General features: G+C 32.1%; 1 protein-coding gene across 1 annotated transcript; it reads left to right on the forward strand.

Moving 5' to 3' along the window:
• The first annotated feature begins 731 nt into the window (after positions 1-731).
• On the forward strand, positions 732-20,667 carry LOC143225786 (neuronal acetylcholine receptor subunit alpha-5-like). The gene is made up of 8 exons (XM_076455780.1): positions 732-1,094; positions 3,725-3,873; positions 7,391-7,435; positions 9,156-9,265; positions 10,025-10,193; positions 16,965-17,106; positions 19,011-19,250; positions 19,923-20,667. The coding sequence occupies exons 1-8, from the start codon at positions 1,022-1,024 to the stop codon at positions 20,300-20,302; spliced, it is 1,308 nt and encodes a 435-aa protein (XP_076311895.1). The 5' UTR covers positions 732-1,021; the 3' UTR covers positions 20,303-20,667.
• The last annotated feature ends 2,898 nt before the right edge of the window (positions 20,668-23,565 follow it).

Consider the following 23,565-nt stretch of genomic DNA (forward strand, 5'->3'; position numbering starts at 1 on the left):
AAAGTCTTATCGATCGATTTCCGGCCGATGCAATGAAAGCATTTTTGGCCCGGCATGGCCAGGTGGTTAAGGCACTCGACTCGTAATCCGAGGGTCGCAGGTTCGAATCCCCGTCACGCCAAACATGTTTGCCCTTTCTGCCGTGGGGGTGTTATAAGGTAACGGTCAATCCCACAATTCATTGGTAAAAGAGTAGCTCAAGAGTTGACGGAGGGTGGTGATGACTAGCTGCATTCTCTCTAGCCATACAGTGCAAAATTAGGGACGGCTAACGAAGATAGCCCTCGTTTAGCTTTGCGCGAAATTTAAACCAACCCAACCCTTCTCGATCGTTTTAGAACCCAAACATGACAAACACAATGATGAAAAATTGTTGATTTTGGTAAATAAAATAATTATTTGATATAAGTAAGAGTTTTTTAAATTTCCAATTTATAAAAAATCCTTACGTGATAGAAAAAAATATTATTTTCGAAATGTGTGTTGCGGAAATATAGAAAATGTATTACTAAAACTGAAATAACTTGTGTGAAGTTTAAATTCATAGACCTATGTAATTTTATGAGAGTTTTCGCTACCGTAATATTAATTATGTTGACCGTAGAAAATAGACCAAGATTAATGTATTAGCAGGTTGTGATGGAGGAGGTGGCTTTTGAAATTTAACCTTCAGTACCAGCAGTACTCTTGTTCCAGAGAACATCCACCCACCAACAGTTCATGAAAAGGTCAGTCTGAGATAGCCATCAGGAGTCAACATAAAAGATTTTCTTTTATGATATACTCGGTTATTTTAGTTCTTTTCTGCATTTCTAACAAGAGGATGGTTTCTTGCTCAGTGACTATTTATATACATTTAATGATATATACAGCTCGCTAAATAGTTTTATTGATTTTGAAATATTTGTGCACGTTTTGATCATAATCCGTAGGCGACATTCTTTGAGAAAAGAGAAGACAAAATCAGCCTTATTTATTGACACTGACTTGGCTTTGACAGTATTTGATAACATATACTGATATGTTTAAAAACGGACCTGTCGTGTTATTCGTTTTCATCTTATCTGTTGGTTTCCACACTATTTGTTTTACAGGTTTGTTTTTCCTGTAATACTAATCATTACTTATGTTGTTGTTGTTTTTTAAATAATGTGTTTTACAAGTATTACAATGACGTATGGCTATGGAATGAATATATTTTCTAAAAATATTATTATTCCTAATAGGTAGATTTGTTTAACCACTTTTTTCGTTCATGGTATTATGTACTTTCGTCTTATCTTGTTAAACGTGTTGGAAAAGCCAAAAAAAATCAGATGTTTTTTAATCAACAAATGAAACACTTCTTTTCATTAAAACTTCATTCATTTTGTTGTTGTAACCCTAATTTAATATCAGTATTGAATTATTTTTGCTATTCAGAATATTATATTCATGTAGTAATGTTGTTGTTCCTTTAAATAAATAAATGACATTAATATCATATTACCTTTCGTTGTTTCAGTGTAAAAATTGTATTAGTGTAACTTAAATATTGTTCTCTTATTGTTTTAATATTCATGTGTCAGTCAATATTTTCTATTAATAATGTACTGTTTACATTGTTGAAGCCAAATATATTGTATTGTTTCTTTGTACTAATCAAAACATTGAATTAATGTTGCATCGTTCTTATTGCTCTGATTTAAACCTTAATATGAATATTACTTTTCCGTCTTGTTGTTTTTGATGATATCGTATTGCTATTGGTGATATAGTAAAGGTTTATATTAATATTGTGTTGTTTTAATTGTTTTAATGTTAAAACTTCCTTGTCATAACCTTAGGTGCTTTTTATATATAATAATTATTATAGCAATAACAAATACTTCAAATATATAAAGCATCATTTTTCCCATTTTGTATGGAATATTAACACAACGAGTAGAATCAAATACTTTAATAACAAATACTTCAAATACATAAAGTATCATTTTTTCCCATTTTGTAGGGAATATTAATACAACGAGTAGAATCAATCTTGAGGAATATCAGGTTTTGTTTGCCTGAGTATTAAGCATCAGTCTTTAACGTATTACATATCTGAATACTGGATAATCACCCTTGTGCAGCATTGGCCTTCAGTCTACATTAAAATATTATACTGAACCAATGTTAATCTTAGCCGTAAAGAAAATCATTTCAATGTTCTTTTTAATCTTAAACCTTATACAGACTCCTAGCCCTTGTGTAGCATCATGTTTATAGATGTTAAGTAATTCATTTTAAAACGATTTTGCAGCCTCACAATGTCGTTAAAGTTAATACCACCAAGTCCAGCCATGTTCTGTCGGAAGGCCAAGCATTTTTACAATAATCCTGCATCGTAATTTTATTTGCAAAAGGTTTCGTCATAAGGATGTATTAGTTAAAGCACATAATTGCTCCTTGCATACATTCTATATTATGCCTAGTATACTAGTATGACATTATCCAGGTGTCTTTTGATTCGTCCAGACAAAGAGTAATCCATAGGTGATGCATTCAGCGATTCGATCGACATAGCATGTATACCCATTTCACTCTTCAGCATCTTTTGTTATGCGACTATTGAACGAATATGATCTGGGAGCAGCTTGTATTGCTTATCCAGAATGAGATTCTGCTTGCATATATTGCATATTGCTACCCACGTACCATATTTATGAACTCTCACATGTCATTGTTAGTTTATCACAGCTTGGGTATGACATGTGTCATGCCTCTTTCTGGATGGTTCTGATGCCCAAGATAAATTCACATTCCTGAGTTTTCTGATACCATTAAGGCCAAGGGATGTCCCTTAGCAATCCTTTATCTAAATACATATTATTTAAATGCATAAATATTTTGGTTCCATAATACTTATGTAACGTCACACAAAATCTAAATGTAGTTTGATACATTCCCTGTCATTGAATGTTTACACAGGCTGTGAATGTTGCTTTCAAATTAAAAATTGTTTTAATATAACGTATTCAACTCTAAAATATAAAATGGACTGTTAGCTATTTTTTTGTTTACCTGTTTGTTGTTAACCGCAAAGCTACACAATGGGATATCTGTGTTGTGCCTACCACGGGTACCGAAACTAGGTTTTTTTAGCTTTATAATCTTTCAGAATTACCGCTGAGCCACTCGAAGGCGACTTACAGTATCTCTTGAGTCATATATTATTTTTAATTGACTATTAACCACCGATAGTGGCTGTTTACAGTTCTAGTCTGCATAATGTTAACAGCTCTAGTATGGATAATGTTAACAGTTCTAGTCTGCATAATGTTAACAGCTCTAGTATGCATAATGTTAACAGTTCTAGTCTGCATAATGTTTACAGCTCTAGTATAGCACTCTTCTAATATTCATGCTGTTTACAAGTCATTTGTTGCTGCTCTTTAAGCATCGATTAAACTGTTTTATTCTTTGATTAATATCTCATATGTTACAAAAAAAACTTCTAAATTAAAATAAATAATGTTGAACCCTAAATTTGTTTTCAATAAATTGTTTCTATTTACTTGGTATTTACTTGGTATTTTCCTATTTACTTTACATGTTTAATGCCTCATGTTTTATAAGTTTATTAAAGCATGGTTACAAAGTTAGGCAAGAAATATTTATTTTCGAGATGCGTATTTGATTTCATTGTTACGTTTTATTTTTACACTATCATTATGCCTGTTATAAACGTAGTTATTTACTACAGAAAGAACAGAGGGAGAAAACCAAATTACTGAAAGTGAACTCATAAGCCAGATTCTCAAGAAGACAGACAAAAATATTGCTCCGCCAGGAACGTACAACACCACACAGAAAATATCGTTCTTATTTTCGCTTTTGTTCGTGTTAGACCTGGTTAGCAAGTATTATTGTTAAGAATTGTAACTAGAATACAAACAGAAATGTGTACGTGAGAATTAGGTCATGGAAGAATTACTTCGTGTTCGTTTTTAATTTCGCGCAAAGCTACTCGAGGGCTAAATGCGCTTGCCGTCCCTAAAAGTGGGAATGACCGTCACATTATAACGCTCCCACGGCTGAAAAGGCGAGTATGTTTAATGTTTAGTGCGACTGGGATTCGACCCTCAGATTACGAGTCGAACGCCTTAACCCACCTGTCCATGCTGGACCACAATACAGTGATCAAACATGTAAAAGTTAAAATACTTTATTTGTGATAAACATCCTAAGAGTTATAAAAATGAGATAGTAATTTAGAAGAGACGATGCTAATAGTGTAAAAAATTTTAACAGAATATTATTATTCACTAAGCAATTTAATATCAGTGAACATTAACAACATAAGACGAACTCGATACTTTATTTTGTTTGTGAATTTGTTTGCACTACTTTGACATTAAAGATAACTGGAATGATAATTTATTAATTAAAAAAAAACAATCAAAGGTAGTTTATTTGCTATAAAACACTGTATATATGAAAACAATTAAGCCTCAAGGCTAAAGTAAGCGAAATAATTACTTATCAAAAGGTATATATATATATATGATAATATATAAATGAAATTAAAAAATAAATTCGTAACTTCCAAAGTTGTGCTAAAAATGGAGATGGTGGGGCTTAACTTCTCAGATATAATTTTAACAAAAATTTAGCACGAATTAGTTATATTCTCAATAATTGTTAATTCTAAACAAACACCTAATAGAAATGTCCATACTGTTGATTAACCAAGTTGACTTTGTGATCATACTGTTAACTTATTGACTACAGATATCTTACATAAAGTCATTATAATTAAATTACGTGTTTGGTTATTTGAAATGCCAAATACTAAGTAAAAAAATGTCAGATCTCATGACATTCCTAAGAAAAAACGTTCTTTTTCTGAGGAGGCTCAGGAGCAAAGTCTCCTCAGAAAAATGTACATCATTTTAAAATCAGTTAATACTCCAAATATTTAGGCATCTACAAAAAGGTAAACATTAACATTTTGTTAAATCTTCAAATAAGTTAAGAATTCCAAATACCTTATTTGTTCTTTTGTAGTACAAAGTTTTTAGGTCATTTGAGACAATTTTCTGACCACCACTTTTTAAATTTAAATAAAAGACAAGGTGTCTAGACTAGTAACACATAGAGGATCGCCAAAAACAAGTTGATATATATCATTGAAAACAACAACAACTAATAACTATTTGTTACCCAAAACTGATTAAATTCATTAGTTACATAAAATTCAAAGTAGGCCCGGTATGGCCAGAAAGTTAAGGCACTCGACTCGAGTCGAGGGTTTGAATCTTCGTGGGGGCGCTATAAAGTGACGTTCAGTCCCACTATTTGTTGGTAAAAGAGTAGCCCAACAGTTGACGGTGAGTGGTGATGACTAGCTGCCTTCCTTCTAGTCTTACATTGCTAAATATGGGAGGGATAGAGCAGATAACCCTCGTGCAGCTTTGCGCGAAATTCAAAACAAACACATCCAAAGTAACGCACAAACAAATCCGCTAGGGTACCTATATTTAACATAACTGGTCTAATAGGACAATTTAATTTATGAATTTTGGGTCAAATTGTGTTATAGATAACTTCCGAATCAATCTTACTTTTCAAAGTTTTAACAAACAAATCTGTAAACATCTTAAATTTAGTGTTATTTAGTTAAATCTTTATCTACATAATATTTTATATTAAAAGTGACTACAATATCATCTTTATTCGGTTTAAGAATTACTAAATTGTTCAATGAACTGAGATGTTTCACATTCAAAAATTCTTTTTAGTTAATCTTTTTAACTTTCTTCGGGTTAAAACTGTAATAGTCTGAAAGCGTTAAACCTTAAATTTCATAATTAATGTATCAGATATTTTTCGGATATTGCTATACGTTTTAATTTGTGAAATAAGTGCTCAAAAGTAATAAAAAATCACAAAACCTAATTTTTTACGAATAATTCAAAACTTTAAGTCTCGTGATAATTTTCTTTCGCTTGAATTAACTGATAATCTGATAAATTGTAAATAATCTGTGTAAGGTGTTCTTAAAAGTAAACACACTGAACTTCCTACGCTTTAATTTATATAACTTGTTATTTGTTTTAACCTTATTTCATTGAAAATCTTATTTTTATGACGTTCAGTCTCATTATGTAAAGTTATAAGATCTAAATTTAGGACCTCTTTTTACAAATTTTCTACAACATTCGCCCATTTCTTATGCAATCTTGTTTTGTGGAACCTATAACATTCAACAGGTCTTAAGTCGCAGTTAGCTAGTTTAAACTTTACAAACTTTAGAGTCAAAAGGGTATTGTAAACATTTATTAAAAATTAATATGCAGTCTAGGTTTCTGTAATTCTGAATAAATTTCTTAACACATCTCCAGTATATCTGTCCTAAATAACATGAATTAATTAAAAGGTATTTTGGAAAACTTAGTCTTAAGATGGATAATATAATTGTTGAGATTACATACATAATTACTCATAAATTATAAACCATTAGACACTAAAATAGATAGAAAAATTATCATAATAACTTGAATGCTATAAATAAATTTGCATACAATTAAAGTATTCTGAAATGAAAACCACACATCTTTAGACCTTTCTTAGAAGTTCAACAAAACTGTTCCTCTTCACAATGTCAAACATTTCTATTCTGCTCATAACACTGCGTAAGTAGCATGTCGCTTTTACTCAAACCACCATCAAGAAACGATCAGGTCATAGCTTTAGAAGTAAATATGACCCTATTTGGTTTACATTTACCTTTTTATTCTAAAGCTATTATCTGTTCGTTGCCTGATGATGGTTTAAGTGAAACCGAAAGTTTGATTTTGCTGTATGTTATAATGTTTTTACATGATTCATGTTCAGTATGGCCAAGCTATATTAACGATAAAGTTACCAAACAGTTGGAGCACAGTCAACTGTTTTACAGCTCTGTCTAGTTAGCGTTTTCAGCCACAACTTGTTTGGTTACAGACATGTTTCATCTTGATTGTTATTCTTTATAGACGCTGATAACAAATGTTTTTGAAAAGACGTTCAAAGTACACACTCATGCTGGTCATGCAACAACTAAAATGCCTTTTTGAAAATGATAAAGATATTTTCATTTATTCATTTGTTGCAAGCTCACAAAGATATAATTACATATATTAGCACTGATAAAATTCAAGTAAACAAATTACACATCAATTCATCAGTCAATTTGGCACACAGACGAATAAAAGAACTGTTCTTTAAATAAAAAAGTCAGTGTATGTGTATTACTATGTTCATGACATTTTCTCATCTTGTTAGTATTATTATAAGAAAATTTCATCTATGTATGGTTGAATTGTGACAATATAATTAACTAATTAATTGAAATAACGGCTGATAATCATTTATTGTTTTTGTCTAGGAAGAGAAAGCTGGGATTCTTAAAACAGTAGCAGTACCTATTATGGTGAGTTCTGGATGAGAAAATAAGGAAATCCCAAAACTAATATACAAACTTATTTTCGAACCTATCAGCTTTTGATAACCACATTCATACTATGTTTCAAATATTATATATAAATATAGAAACTTTATCGGATTCTTTGATATATTGTAAATATAATTTGTTTGTTTTCAACCACAAAGTCACACAGTGGGCTGTCTATACCGTGCCCATAAAGAATATTGCAACGTGCTTTCTTTTGTTATATGTCTTCAGACATACCGTTGAGTGATTGGGGTGGCTGCAAATAAAAAATGTTAAAATAATAGTTTTCTTTTCTGTTAAAAACTGTTAAATCCTTAAAATGATAAATTATAAGAAACTGTGATTTAGCTAATGAAAAGTCTGGAGTATCCTATAATATCCATTTTGCTAGTAAAATACTTAGACGTGTTGGTATTTACTGAGCTTCCCAAGTTTAATATAAAAAGGTTTTTAAACAATAATATTTAATTTCAAGGAATGATTTAACGTGTTTTGCTATTTTTGTGGTTTAATGTGCAAAATGTTTCACCCATGGCTGCACAGTTTAAAATGACTTACAAACTGCAATGAGTCAAACGTGAGTTACTGGTTATCGAACATGGCCGGTGATTATGATTTGCTTCCTGTTGCCGCAAGCACGTGATTCTTTCTTTTTGGGCATGTGTGTGTCATAATAGTGACTGTCAAATCCCATTATTTGGTAGGACGAGAGTGTTTTCAAGATTTGGCGATACTTGCTGTTACCTAGTTACCTTCTCTCTCTGTTCTATTGGTTTGGAATTACGTACGGCTAGGCACACAATCTGTTTGAGTAGCTATACGGGAAAATTCTACAAACAAAATTAAGAAACAAACTACACGATTACATCTAAATCCAATAGCAAGTTGTTACAATGATGTTTTTCATTGTTGGACGGATTCTTTAGGATTATTAGAGAAAATAAAGAATTAGAAACTCTTTTCGTTTAACGATAGCAAAAATCGTTTTTTATTTTCGACTTCAAGTTCCACTGCTAACATACCCTAAATATATCATTTCACATCAGTTAACCAGTAAATTAACTGTAAAATAGAACTTTCACTTGTCCAGTTTCATATCTGTTCTGTTTCATCGAAACGGAATTTCACAGCACTGAACTAACTCGCTGGCATTAACAAACAAGTTGACTAAACCGTGCATTTTGGTTGAGGCACCTGACTCGTAACCTAATCGTAACTCGCGATTTGAATCGCGTGTTCAAATCCCCGTCACACTAAACATGTTCGCCCTTTCAGCCGTGGGGGCGTTATAATGTGACGGTCAATCTCACTATTCGTTGGTAAAAGAGTAGCCCAAGAGTTGGCGGTGGGTGGTGATGACTAGCTGTCTTCCCTCTAGACTTTCACTGCTAAATTAGGGACGGCTAGAACAGATAGCCCTCGTGTAGCTTTGAGCGGAATTCAAAACAAAACAAACTAATATTTAAATATAAGAACCTAAGAACAGTATATTTAATTAGTCATGCTCATTACTATGCTAATTTTTGTTTGTATTCTATTTATGTGGGTAGCCTTCTCTGATTGGAAGTTCATATTAACTTATTACTGTAAACAATTTCTCATCGCTCTGCTTTAGAGTTAAGTCATAATTCGCGTGTACAATATCTTATTCAGTATATAGAGCATTATACATGAGTAAAAATCATCTACACATCAACAGTACTGGACGGATAAACGATTGTATTGGAGCACCAAGGAAGCAAGCGGTATTTGGTATATTCGTGTCCCTAGCGAGAAGATATGGAAACCACACTTCTCTGTTCTTAATCGGTAAATATTTATAATATCATTTGGAAGTTGTGATTGAAAGAAAGTAAAAAAAAAAAAGCTAATTTAAAAGTAACATTTACAATAGTGGATGCAAACTGGTGTAACAAACTGACTAGAATTACTAAGTTACTTAAGTTATATATTAATGTACCAGGAAACAAGTATCTATAATAACTATAATGTGCCAACTCACCATTTGAATACCTTTAATTACATTGATTTTTTTTTCGATTGTGGTTCCAGAAATATTTTAAATGATTCGACCACTTAGAAAATTTAAGACAAGAGCGACATCTGACTTTCAAAAGTCTAACTTTACCCGAAAGTATTAAAAATGCATTTTATAACACTATAAATAATAGGATTTATACAGACAGATAGAAAAATAGATAGAATAACCAGACATAAATATGAATATTACACTAATTGCAAACAACATCTTAATAAAAGTAAGTGTTCTAAGTTTGTGTTTTTTAAAACTTTTTTTTGTAGAATAAGAAATAAAATCCATATTGATTTGTTTGGAATCCTCATATTTATCGGAGATAAACGCGTGTTTTCTCAAAAAAAAACAACAAAAGACAAACGATTCAGATACTATTTTGTTTATTTCCCAAAATAGAATAATTCTGAATGAGTTGGTTTGATTTCAAAAATATGTTGTATATTCGGTTCTCCACTGAGAAATAATATCTCGTTACAGAGACTTTGACACGCATGCTTTTTATTAATGGTATAAATTTAATTATCTGCTTACAGTGGAAAGATGGAAGAGATTGGCGCAAACAATCCAACTATACTGTCCTCTGGTGGGACTTTAGCTAGTCCTTTCCTTGAAAATATATATTCGGTATGCGTTCCGGATCTTCGATACTTCCCGTTTGATCAGCAGAACTGTGATATTATTTTCGGCTCTTCGGAACTAGAGGTAATATTTTTTAAAATAAAAATTTACAGCTTGTATAGTAAGTAACATTAGATTTTTAGGTCATTGATGCAATCGTTATCAAGTACACAAGTTGTTTTTTACAGCAAATAACGTTTTAGTATTTAAATTAATATTCAAAATCTATTAGTGTATTTAAATTCTAGAATTGACTGTATTTACTTACTTATGTAAATATCGACCCGCACGAGTTTTACAGATTATTTATGTATGGCTAAACAATAACGATCCAAAGATGAATAAATATAAGAGAACTATCGAATATTTATGCAAAATATTTGCATAAGCCTAGGAATGTGTGGGGAAGTAATGATCAAAGATATATAGAGATGTTCCTGGGTATTTATTTATTAATTGTGAGGTTTTTTTTTATTTCATTATAAATCATCTCTGATTATATCTTCTATTAGTGTCCGACTAATGTTTTAGTACTCTGGCGTTCTGTTCAGAAAATCTGTTTATTTTCACTCATTTGCTCATGGTCTTGGGAAGGTGGTTTTTGGTGTCTTTTTCTTAACATGATATTCAAGTTACATCCTGTTTCACCTGTATTAAAGGCTGGATAACAATTATACTGTATTTTGTAAATGCTTCTTGGTGAGATGGGTTCGTTATACAATTTTTAACAAGTGCTTACTTCTTTATTCCAGGGATGAAAATGTTGTTGTTGTTGTTTTGAATTAAGCACAAATCTACACAATGGGCTATCTGTGCTCTGCCCACCACGGGTTACGAAATCCGGTTTTTAGCATTGTAAGTCCGTAGACATACCGCTGAGCCATTGGGGGCAGGGTGAAAATGAACCCAAGTTTTATGTTAAGGTTATATTTATGTGCTAACCTTTATGACATTTTTGATATAGGTAAGTTAATATTTTCTAAATATGTAATGGTGAAAGTAATTAGTGTTTTCTTTGTTTTGTAGAGTGTTTGAGTCTGTTTGTTTGTTAAACGTGTATTGTCTGTGTTTCTTTAATGTATTGAAAATTTATATAACTGCTTTAGTAGGAAAATGGTTAACGTTAGTGAAATATTCAGTTAAATACATAACCTTTCAGTCGATGTTTTCTGTGGTACATATAGTGTACAATCTAGTTAGGAAGAGGCCTGGCATGGCCAAGCGCGTTAAGGCATGCGCTTCGTAATCTGAGGGTCGCGGGTTCGCGCCCGAGTCGCGCCAAACATGCTCGCCCTCTCAGCCGTGGGGGCGTTATAATGTGATGGTCAATCCCACTTTTCGTTGGTAAAAGAGTAGCCCAAGAGTTGGCGGTGGGTGGTGATGACTAGCTGCCTTCCCTCTAGTCTTACACTGCTAAATTAGGGACGGCTAGCACAGATAGCTCCCAAGTAGCTTTGTGCGAAATTCCAAAAAAAAATTTAGGAAGCTTTTGAGAGTGCCTAACTTCTAGTGGATTATATGATTAGAAAACCAGTTTATGTATTTTTCGCTCTATGCATTTTTTCCATGAATTTTAGTGGTGAAATCTTGGGAGATTCTTGTGATGTTAACCTTTAAAACATTTATCGTGTAAATGTTTTTATTTTCCACTGTAAAATGCATGTTTTATGTAGGTTGTTTATGTGTTGGAGAAATTTTATTTGTCGAGAAGTGTCATCTACATATCTAAGCCATAATGTAGGTTTGTATGTAGAAGTGTCTATGGCATACTGTTCTATATGATGTAAGAAAAGAGTGCCCAAAATACCTGATGATGGATTTTCCGTAGCGAATCCATGTACATTAAAGAATTACGAAATTTTTATTGAAAGCAAATAAATCTGGCTAATTATAACAGCTTAATTAGATGTTCTTCTTTTATGTCGATTTGTTTTTGAGGATCCTGTGAAATAATTTCTGGAGTAAGTTGTATTGCTTCGTGACAGAGGGTTTGAGGAAATAAGTCTATGACATCAAAGCTAGGCATAATGACGTTACTGTCTGTATAAGTGTTGTAGGAGGTGTGAAGTGTTTGTTTAAATTGAATGCATATTTTGGAAATATAAAGTCCTAAAATCCAGTTAAATATTTATTAAGGTTGTAGTTTAAAGTTTCATAAGGAAACATAATTGGACATAAAGTAATTGGGTTTTTTATTGACTTTTAGTGTTTTAGGTTAGTTTCTATGCAAAACATTACAAAGTTTAAAAGCGATAGTTTTTCTTTTAAAAATAATTTGTACTCCCCCATTGGTACAGCGATAATCCTACGGATTTACAACTCTAATATCAATGGGTTCGATTCCCCTCGGTAGATTCAGCAAATAACCAGATGGGGCTTTGCTATATGAAAGCACACACACACAGTATTTTAATTAATTTTATCAAGTATTTGTTATATGAAGGGTTCAGGTCAGTGTTTGACTGAGTACATTTAAACTATTGTTCAATATATCCAAGTCTAGCTTATCTCAGGACAAAGAAGAGTCGTCAGAAACATTCAACTCTCCAAAAACACAGGAACAACTTAATGAACAATCTTTCTACCAAACGAAAAGCAGGTTCATAAAAACTTCGTAGGTAACTTTAGTGAAGAAAAACAAACCTTAAAAAATACTGAACGAAAATAATTGTTAAAACAAAATTTAATATCAAGAGAAAGTGTGTGTTTGTTTTCTTATCGCAAAGCCACATCGGGCTATCTACTGAGCCCATCGAGGGGAATCGAACCCCTGATATTAGCGTTGTAAATCTAAAGACATACCGCTGTACTAAGAAAGAAAAGTCCAACAATGTCTTAACAACAACGAATACATTGAAGTTAAAAGGTACGTAAAGGAAACTCGATTGTTATTTTAACAACAAAACAGTGTAATTAATTAATGGTAAATATATTGAATGATACTTGTCGGTTTATAAAGTTAATCACTGATCTCAGTCCAACATGGTGCATATTGTCTTTTTTTGTTATATATTTTTCTTAACGTGTTTATTAATTTATTATTTATGTCTTTTTGCAAACAAACTTAACAATTTTGTGTGTACTGCAAGATGACATATTTTTGATGTTATTTCTGTTGACAAATTACATGGATTAAGGAAAATAGCCCATAAACCTGCACTTAATAATTTGAAGTGTTTCAGTACAATGAAACCTCTACTGATTAGTTGAGAATTTTGAAGAGGTTACATATTGTTTATACATGATTTGTTTTTTAAAAAAATTAAATATTCAGTAAAAATAAACACAACATCCGTAAAACGTTTCTTGTCGTTTCCGTGCAATGGAAAATAACTATATATATAATTTCAGTTATTTGTCTTTTGGATAAAACTGTCTAAAGTACTAGCTATTTAAATAAGAAATTAAAAAGATCTGCTCCAGTATAATACAGATAATTAAAACCGTTAAAACAGCCTCTTGAAGTTGTATAGGTTCTGGTTTGTTAAAACACTTAGTAGTAACAAGAAACCTGGGTCGCGGGTTCGAATCACGGTCGCGCCAAACATGCTTGCCCTTTCAGCCGTAGGGGCGTTATAATGTGACGGTCAATCCCATTATTCGTTGGTAAAAGAGTAGCTCAAGAGTTGGCGGTTGGTGGTGATGACTAGCTGCCTTCCCTTTAATCTTACACTACTAAATTAGGGACGGCTGGCGCAGATAGCCCTCTAGTAGCTTTGCGCGAAATTCAAAAAACGACAACAAGAAACCACTTTTTAACTCGGCCTCGTTTGGCCTAACAGCTGGAAAATACTAGTGATGCAAATTCGGTTGTAAATGGCCTACACTTTTGAAGAAGTAATCAAAATACATGTTATTACATGTGAGGGAAATATATTTAGTGATAATTCTTTAATGATAATTAAAAAAAAACTATTTTGTGCTACGACCAATAAGAAACAACCAAGGAAAGAGATAGGAGTCACTTTGATTTAGTTCTAGTCAGAATTAAAAAATACTTATAAATAACATTCGTTGTAAACAATCTAATTATGACTTGATCACAGGACAAAAATTCTAATATTTTTCGAAGTACAAGTAGTGGCCCAAAAATTTAAACAATAATGTAAAGTCCATTAATAGGTTGTTGGAACAGTACGTGTGACAAGTATTATATAGAATCTATCAGTATCTGGAATTCTTCAGAATGAATGCGACGCCACTTTTCCATAAGAAAGTCAATGAACTTACGCCTAGTTAATAAAAGTGGAAAATATTGCCTCAGGGGTCATTCCAAAATATCCCATCCTTACTCGTTTTGGCTCAAATATGGCGACTAAGAAGGTTATGGCATATAGATAAAGTTGGTATCATGCTCCTCAAACCATCGTATCTGTAGATATAATCTCAGTGAAAACAGTTCCCATAAAGAAGTGCTTGTGGAGACGAAGAAGTTGTGAGAGATAATAAATACAAACAAAGTAATAACTCTACTAAAGCTGGTGAATGTACGTATGAATGTAATACGAAAATATCTACTGGAGACATATGTGGTCTACAACGTCATTTAGGGATTAGCTTATCGGGCTGCGGATCACAGGGTGAAGAGTTCAAAACATGGTGCCGCTGAACAAGCTCAGCACCTCTAGTTATGAATGCACAATAAAAGTAATAATTAATCAAGTTTTTCGCTTCAAAGAGCCAAACAAAGTAGTTATTAAACGAGTGTTATTGGCTGGTTATCTTTCTTCGTGTCAATAGCTGAAAAGTAAGGAAGACTACGGTTAAATCACAATAATTTTTTATATATTTGTCTAGTTTTTAAGGTGCGACTCTTGAGAAAAACCAGTTAGCATCTGTTTGTGAATCTTAGTTGATGGTATCGAGACAAGTGCAAACTGAATAAAACTGTCAGCTGTCATCTCAAGAAAAAATATTTAAAGAAACTAAGCCAATAATATGCAACAAGTTATCCTCATAAGCATTAGAAAATATCTGGAAAAGAGAATTTAAAAGCAGTAAAACTGTTTCAGCAGCTTTAATACTATTCCATTCGCAAGTACACACAAAGCAAGCAAAAATTAAAACGTCTAACTTAAACCTGTCTTAGAGGCGGTATAAAGAAAAATATCCAATGGATCGACTGTAGATGATGTGTATACTTAGTAATAATAAACGAAATACTTCCCCCCCCCAGTGGTGCAACAGTGTGTCTGTAAACTCACATCGGTAAAACCGTGTTTCGATACCCTTGGTGGGCACAGCACAAATAGCACATTCTTCAGCTTCGTACTTAATTTAAAAGAAACAACCAATAAATGAAACAAAATAATTATGAGAAACTCATTAGTAAACATCAAAGAAATCATCAAAATGAAAAAAAAAAAACAGATTAGCAGCGTGTGAGTCTAAATATCACAGAAGAGAAAAAAAATATCACAATTTTTAGACTTCTGATAGGAGTGAGAGCCTTATAAACTCCACCGTGGATAAACAGATTTGCCTATGATTTTTGAAAACTACATAACCCAAACAATACCGGTTATGAATTCATGTGAAACAGAACCCAAGGACTTTACCTTTACACAGGGTTAAGCTTTAACGTAAACTATTTCAACTGTATTGGAGTGTCTCACTGTGTATTTATATCAAGCGTTATGAGTCAAAGAGGGCCTTTTAATAAATGTCTCAATACCAGAGAAAGGCGCTATCATTTGCAGCAAAACGTAATTAAAATACATTCAAGCGACTCTATTTAATTAACAATACACGGACAATACTGACTGATATTCTATATGATTAACAATACACGGACAATACTGACTGATACTCTATTTGATTAACAATACACGGACAATACTGACTGATACTCTATTTGATTAACAATACACGCTCAATACTGACTGATACTCCATTTGATTAACAATACACGGACAACACTGACTGATATTTGAAAATTAAACTTATTTTGCTTGTAAAAAAATTAGTATAGAAATGTAGTCCTTGTATGCTATTTTTTATTGTTTCGATTCATGGCAAATGCGCTCTGTGGTAAGTTTTGGATCATAATATTATTATTCGCTTTGAAGATCCAACTAAATGATTGGTTAGTTCAAAGATAACCCTTTGTGTAAATGTCAATAAAATTACATTCAAACTATCGAAAAGGGCATTGCGTTGGTGATATCATAAAATATTATTGAACTTTATTTATTCACCAGGAGGTCAGTCAATGTGGTAGTGCTTATTGTAATTATGTCTTACATGTATAATTACCGACATTTAAAGGTCAAGAGTCGTGGTCAAAGTGTGAACAGGTCTGTTGTTTGGGGGTATACTATTATGTGTTATTTAGAGAAGAAAAAATATTTTTATTGTAATAGGCTGTAATGTTTCAGATAGTTTGTGAATATCAATCTTAGATATAAATTACAATCAAATGGAATTCCATGAAAACAAAATACAAATATTTACAACAAAGTTGAAATGTTTTTCATTAAAAGGATCTAAAAATTATTGTTAGGTTCCAATAGCTTTTAAACTTCAAAAACGTTTTTTTTTCAGATGTATTCATTACTTATCAATGGTTTAAAATCTTTAGATGTAATAAAGTTCAGTAATTTGTTCATTTTTAGATTCCACTTTAAAGACTTTGAACATTTCAAAATGAAGACCTTTAGTATGAATCTATGAGGTTCATACTGATTTACCCATTCGAAGTTAACTTCAGATTCATACTGTTTTGCATGAGCAAAACTGATTCATACATTCATACTATATTTACAGGCAAACCTACATTTTATTTAAAATACAAAATTTATGCCTTAGGAATATGAAAAGCCATATTCTAAGCATGCTATTTTTCTTATATTTCAGGCTAACATGCTGAGTTTTGAGCCCGCTCCCTGGTTACCACGTTTGGAACACCATATTAGTCTAAAAAACTATTCAAAAAATAATCGTTGGAATCTTATGAAAGCAACTATGGAATACCGCGATCTAGATTACATGTTTTCAAGTAAGCTGTCTCAGAAGATATATGTCACCTGCTTAAATTGTAAGGTGTACAAGCTAACTCAACAAGTATCTTTTAAGCTATTGAAAACATTATATTAAGGCTACAACTATTTTTAAAATTTAACTTTTGTCTGTTGTTGTTTTTCTAAAGCACAAAGCTGCACAATAAGCTACCTGTACTGTCATCATTACTAATATCTAAATCCGGTTTCTATCTATGTGAACATTTTGACTTAATCAAGTATTAAGTGTATTTATACTCAAAGCTGTGTTACAATTGCTGCTAATTTTGAACTAAAGATCTGCTTAGGAATAATTTGGTTGATTACTTCACATTTCCGTGAAAAGCTATAGAAGGTTTTAATCGTCCCAAAGTTTGAAGTGATAAACTAAAGGAAAAAAGAAACAGCTACTTAACAGCTCCGATCTCCAACTCTTGGGCCAACCTTTTTCAGACAGAATAGCGGGATTTTTCTCTTACATTTAAATATATCCATTGCTGAAAAGTGCAGTATGGATTCACTATTACTAGGTCATACCTGAACCTAGATAGGAATGGACAAATGAAGAAATGACAGACTTAGCATGCGCGAGGCTCCGAACAACAGGGTATTCAAACCCCATAGCCATCAAATGAATTGTGCATTTCAGGGGCTCTTCTCCCAGTCTCAGGTATACATATATATTAAAGTAAGCATCGCATTATTTTATTTTATTTTATTTTATTTCAAGGCTTAAAATTCTGTAATAGCAAAATATAAAAACACAACAATTGTTATGAATAGTGACAAACCTCACTTGTCTTGTTTGTGCTAAATATCAGCACTAGATGCGGTATGATTTGAAATGGCATTGATTGTGCTTTAAAATATGTATTACATTACTTCATCAAATTTACATTTCGAGTTAAATTTGTTCTGTTGAAAATAATAAAAAAATGATATGTATATTTGTACATATATAAGTAAAGTCCCAAAGTGGGGCAGCGTAAGTCTATGAACTTACAACGCCAAAATTCGAGGTTCGAATTAAAAACACACACTACAAGTAACCATTTTAATTATGACGGTATCAGGTAAGAAAGATAAAGTAACAAAATAGCGTTACACCTGTAGTTAGTTAAGACAGGTGAAGTAATATGTATTACAACCTCTGCTACATCAGGTGAGAAAGATGAAGATGTACGACATGCGAAGTAACACCCGTAATATGAGATGAGAAGGATGAAACACAAGACATGTTGCGCAACACCCGCCGTATCAGGGAGATAAAATTAAATAATAAAATACATGACGTATCTTTTAACAAAACCATTTTTTGTTGCGCTACTATCCTGAAAAACAACAACATAAACACAAAATAAGTGAAAGTTAGTAGTTCAAACTTCAGAGCTTATATTATCAAATACAAAATTTGGTCTTTTAAATTTATCAAGTGCACAAGAGTTATGTCCTATCTTTAACATTCGAACTGTAATTTGTTCTTCCTTTCCTTACAAATATTTCCCTCCTAGAAACAAGTGGACGCATTTTGGCTTTTCACAACAAATGTAACGAGATATGATTTGGAAGGCCATTTTTTCCCTCACCAGTTGTTAAACGGTAAATCTAAAATCTTGTAGCGCTAAAAGTAGGGTATCGAACCCGTGGTTGAGACAGAAGAGATAGCCTCTTGTATAGCTTTGGCTTAACAAAAATACAGGCAGTGTCTTTCTTTCAATAAATGACTCAAATATAAAAATCTTAGATCGAACACAAGTTTCAATTTAAAATTTCCCTGATTTCTGAGAATACAAAATTCCTTGTCATTAAAGGGTTAAAAGTTTTGCACTTGACAAATTGTGATCCATGAAAACTTAAACGACCTGTTATATAAAAAGCAACTAATTATAGTGTTTTCATATAGATTCCAGCTACCATGCCGTTGTTGTAAGTTTGTTCATCAAGCGACGCACTCCAGCGCTAGCACTGTGCGTTCTGACTCCACTATTACTTAGCCTAGTTCTCAGCTTACTGACCTTTTGGATTCCTCCTACATCATCAGTGCGGTCAGCAGTTGCTGTAACTGGCGTTTCTGCATCTCTTGGGGTTCTTCTAACGTTAGCACACATACTTCCTTCTACAGGAAGAAGCCGTCCTATGTTAGGTAATTTCTGTGATCGTCCAAATCTGGGATTTAACGTTTATATGTTATAAGGTGTTTATAGGTTTTAATTTATGTTACATTTAACAGCTGCTTGACTTATCTTTCTTTGGAACTACATTTCTCTGTCCAAATTTTTTTTGCACACATTTTTTTTATTAAGGATGAAGTAGAAAAGGAAGAAAAATGCATTCATAAAAAATGTTATATACGAAGAAAAAATTCAATAGGTTATTCCGAATGAAGAAATAAACTGGAGTTCATAGTTAATCCATGCCAAAATTTTCTCACCAACTTATAGTATGTCACTTATAATTAACATGGAAAAAGATACAGTATGCAGGTATATACGAAATAATAAATAAATAATAAAACATTCACAGGTATAACTAATATAAGAAATAGATAAGAGAAAAAAATTAATACATAAGATGCAACTAATAAAACAGAAAAGTATCATGCTATTTTTAGAAATTAGAAATAAAAAAGTATTTTGAACATTAATAAATAACAGAAAATAAAATATAATTTTTGTACCGTTATTTGCTTACACCTTTAAATTATTTAGGGTGAAAATAATGTAATGTTTTTATGCCGTAGATTAAATTTAAAGTTTTTAATTTTATTTTTTTACGTTATATTTGAACTAATGATTATTTTCTATTCAATTTGCAGTTGATTTTGTAAGTGCAGTCCTGTTGGTGACGCTTTTGTCAGTTATTCATACGGTCATAGCATTAGCAATCAGAAAACTGAATGTTTCATACCCGCTGATTCTTGAGCAACTGAACGACCTTCCTGAATGGTTAATTCAATTTCTCAGCCTTTCAACCTATAGTACGACTAAGGAAGCAGAAGAAAGATTTCTGGTCATGGAAAGTAATACAGATGTTCAAGAAACATCTTCCCACGCGCTAGTAGACACAGACATGTCGACACGCGACAAAGATCGTATAAAATGGAAAATTTTCATGTTACTTATCGATCGTTCGTTTTTCTGGTTTTATGTTTTATTTAGTGTCGTTTTGTTTATTATAATTCTCTCTTCCGAATGATGAGAAATGTGTATACATCTAAATTATCTTTAGTAATACTCCCTGACAAATTTATAGATATTCAGGCATATCTCTGTATCTTTTCTTTTCGTGTGTGGTTAACAATTTACAGAAACATAGTGGTAATCTGTGTAGTGACATAATATCGCCAGATTTACGCTACGAGTAGACACATGTACAGGATTTATATAATTTTGTGGTCAAAAGCAGCTTTTAAGAAGTTATTCTGACTAAAAATCCAGTAGAAACAGTTCCTGATTATGTATGACTACAGGTTTATCTTTAGAATGAAAACTGAGATTCTAAGTGTGAACCAATAATAGTTAATTGTATGCCATATAATAATAAAATTGTTTTCTGGAGTTGTCTTTAATTTAATTATATAATTTTGTTATAATTTTATGAATTTAATGGAACAAAAACATTAGTGTAAAAATTAGTTTCTTTGAATATTGAATTTTCAACTTCTTTAATCATTTCTTTGAGGAAACAATAGAAAGGTTCAATTATCATCTGCCACCCAGTGGCACAGGGGTATGTCTGCGGATGTATACTGCTAGAAACCGAGTTTCGATACTCGTGGTGGGCAGAGCACAGATAGTTTTTTGTGTAGCTTTGTGCTCAACATAAAAGCAAAACAATAATCGTCTGTTATTTCTTTATGAAATAATAAACCTGCTTAACTATCATCTGTCATTTCTTGGCGAACATAAAAACACTGAGGAACTGTTTCTGTCATTTCTTGGCCAGGTGGGTAAGGCACTCGACTCGTAATTCTAGGGTTAGTGGTTCGAATCCCCGTCACACTAAACATGCTAGTCCTTTCAGCTGTAATGTGACCGTAAATCCCACTCACTATTCGTGGGTAAAAGAGTAGCTCGGAATTCAAACCAAACTGTCATTTCTTTATGAAAAGTGTTAATCAATTATAGTTGTTTAACTTATGAAAACAACAGAAAAATTGAACTACCTCTGTCGCTTCTCCATAAACATAACAGAAATGTTCAACTTTCTTCAGGAATTCAATAAAAATCAACTGTTTTTGTAATTTCTTCTTGAAATCAATATAAATTCAACTATCATGTCTCATTTTTATGAACGTAATAAAATGATAAACTATTTTTGACATTTTCTTGTAAACGCAATGCAAAAATTCAACATAGAAAAAATTCATCTGTCGTTTATTTACGAACACTGGGAAGTCAAAACTGACGGGATAAATACTTAATCCCCGCCCCATAGGTTGCTTTAACCTCAGATTTCATAGTTAACTGAAATAAATAAGTTTTGCGAAATCAAGCTTAGCCTGCAAAGAGTTAAAAACGTGCAGTTGAGGTATTCAAACGTTGGTAAATTCCTCTGAGAGCCAATTAAAGTTAAGATAATTCATGGAATGAATTCATGGTACATTCATTGAATAATTATTCAGTTAGATTAAAAAACTTCTAATGTATAGAAAACTCAGTGCGTTTTGGTAACACTATGATGCAATAATGGCTTTTATGTCATGTTGGGTATAACCTAATATTATTATCAATCTATGTATTGAAACTATAAATTGAAATGTATAGACAATAATGGAATAACATTTCTTTTCAGAAATTAGGGTGCAGTTAATTTCAGGAAATCACTGAAATCGTTAACTGAGATGTAGACCCCACAATCTTTTTTTCTGTGTGTGTTGTTTATTTACTATAATACTATACTTCTCTCTGCTGTCAAAGAACTTGGATTCATCTTTAGAGAGAACAGTTCACCAGATTTGATAATTCTAGTTTTTGTGGTCCATAATGGACCTTTGGTTTGGTTACCTCCATTCAGAAGCAGCGTTTGAGCAGTTACGTGTCCACTGAAACCACTTCCTTCTATTGTTTATCTTACACTTCTCGAGGTAAAAATTACACCTGCATTCACTCGCGCACTACAGGATTAAAATTAGCATGTCATGACGTTTTTATTGTTGTTAATGTAGCTCAATAAGCTTGACATCAAAACCTGTTTTATAGTTAAAAGTTTTTATAGTCTCTAACTGAGTTATTACTTTCGAAAAAAAAATTAAAATTCTAAATTTTCACTTGTCTGTGTAAATTGACGCCCTTGAAATTGATCATTTCAGGTTTTCTTTCTACCTTTATTCGGTTTTATCAGCGTCTAGCTAATAACAAACACATACTAAAGAAATTGGCAAGCCAGAATATAGACATAAAATCTTCATTGTTCTTATTTTTCCAAGTTTTAAACAAATGTCAAACATATGACATGCCCCTCTAACATTATTTTGACTTTCAAAAAATGCCAGTAATTCCTTCTGTCATTGCTACTGACTTATTTACAAAAAAAAAAGTGTGTTGTTGAATTTTTTTACAAGTTGCTTTAGACAAGTTAGTTTGTTTACCTTTCTTAAGTAGATATTTAACTTCATATTTATTGTTTACGATTCTGGTGTACAACTTATAGCAGGTAAAAAAAAATCTAACCTATTTATAATATAGTTAGAAAGAGAGTTAAATTATGATAGCTTTGCGAAATTATATTATAGTGCCCGATATATCTTTTGTATTTTAAAATGCATATTTAAAACAAGTATGTGGGCAAAGAACTAGGTTTAGTGCCTCGTCTTTGACGTCAAAAGGCCCAAGTCCAGATATAAATACAAATTTTCGTCATTTTTGTATGTGTATTTTATATTTGTTGTTATACAAGTAATAACAGAAAAGTTAGGTTACATAAGAAATCCTAAACGAAAAAAAAAAGTGAAAAACTCTCGTGATACTTGATAGCGTGGCGTGATTGTAAATCGATCATTTACTTACATAAAGTTATAACATAAACCCAGATAACTTAACGCTACTTTTGAAGAGTTTCGATTTTCTATCTCAACCACTATATATATATTAACAGTACTAGTTTCAGTTACCCTCTTCAGAGTCTTGCATGCAGTTTGTACTGAAACAAGAAACTTCATGTAGTGTATCATTTGTCATGTAGCATTTTCAGTCCCTCTAGCTAAAGCTATAACAAACAACAAATACTGTCATAGTTTGTTTGTTTTTACTTGGTAGTTATTTCGATTTAGGTTATTCCGAGGTAAACCCCGGAAAATAATGGGAGCGCACAGAAATGACTGTTTGTACTTTTATAGACTTTATACTGATGTAACATTTACTGATTGGTTGGATGGCATTCTTCTCGTATTTGTTCTTTATAATCTTTTATACATCACAGTTTCCATAATTATTTCCAATACTGTAAAAGTAAAACTA

This window comes from Tachypleus tridentatus, chromosome 9 (genome assembly GCF_004210375.1).
Source record: "Tachypleus tridentatus isolate NWPU-2018 chromosome 9, ASM421037v1, whole genome shotgun sequence".
In the NCBI taxonomy this organism is placed as follows: Eukaryota; Metazoa; Arthropoda; class Merostomata; order Xiphosura; family Limulidae; genus Tachypleus; species Tachypleus tridentatus.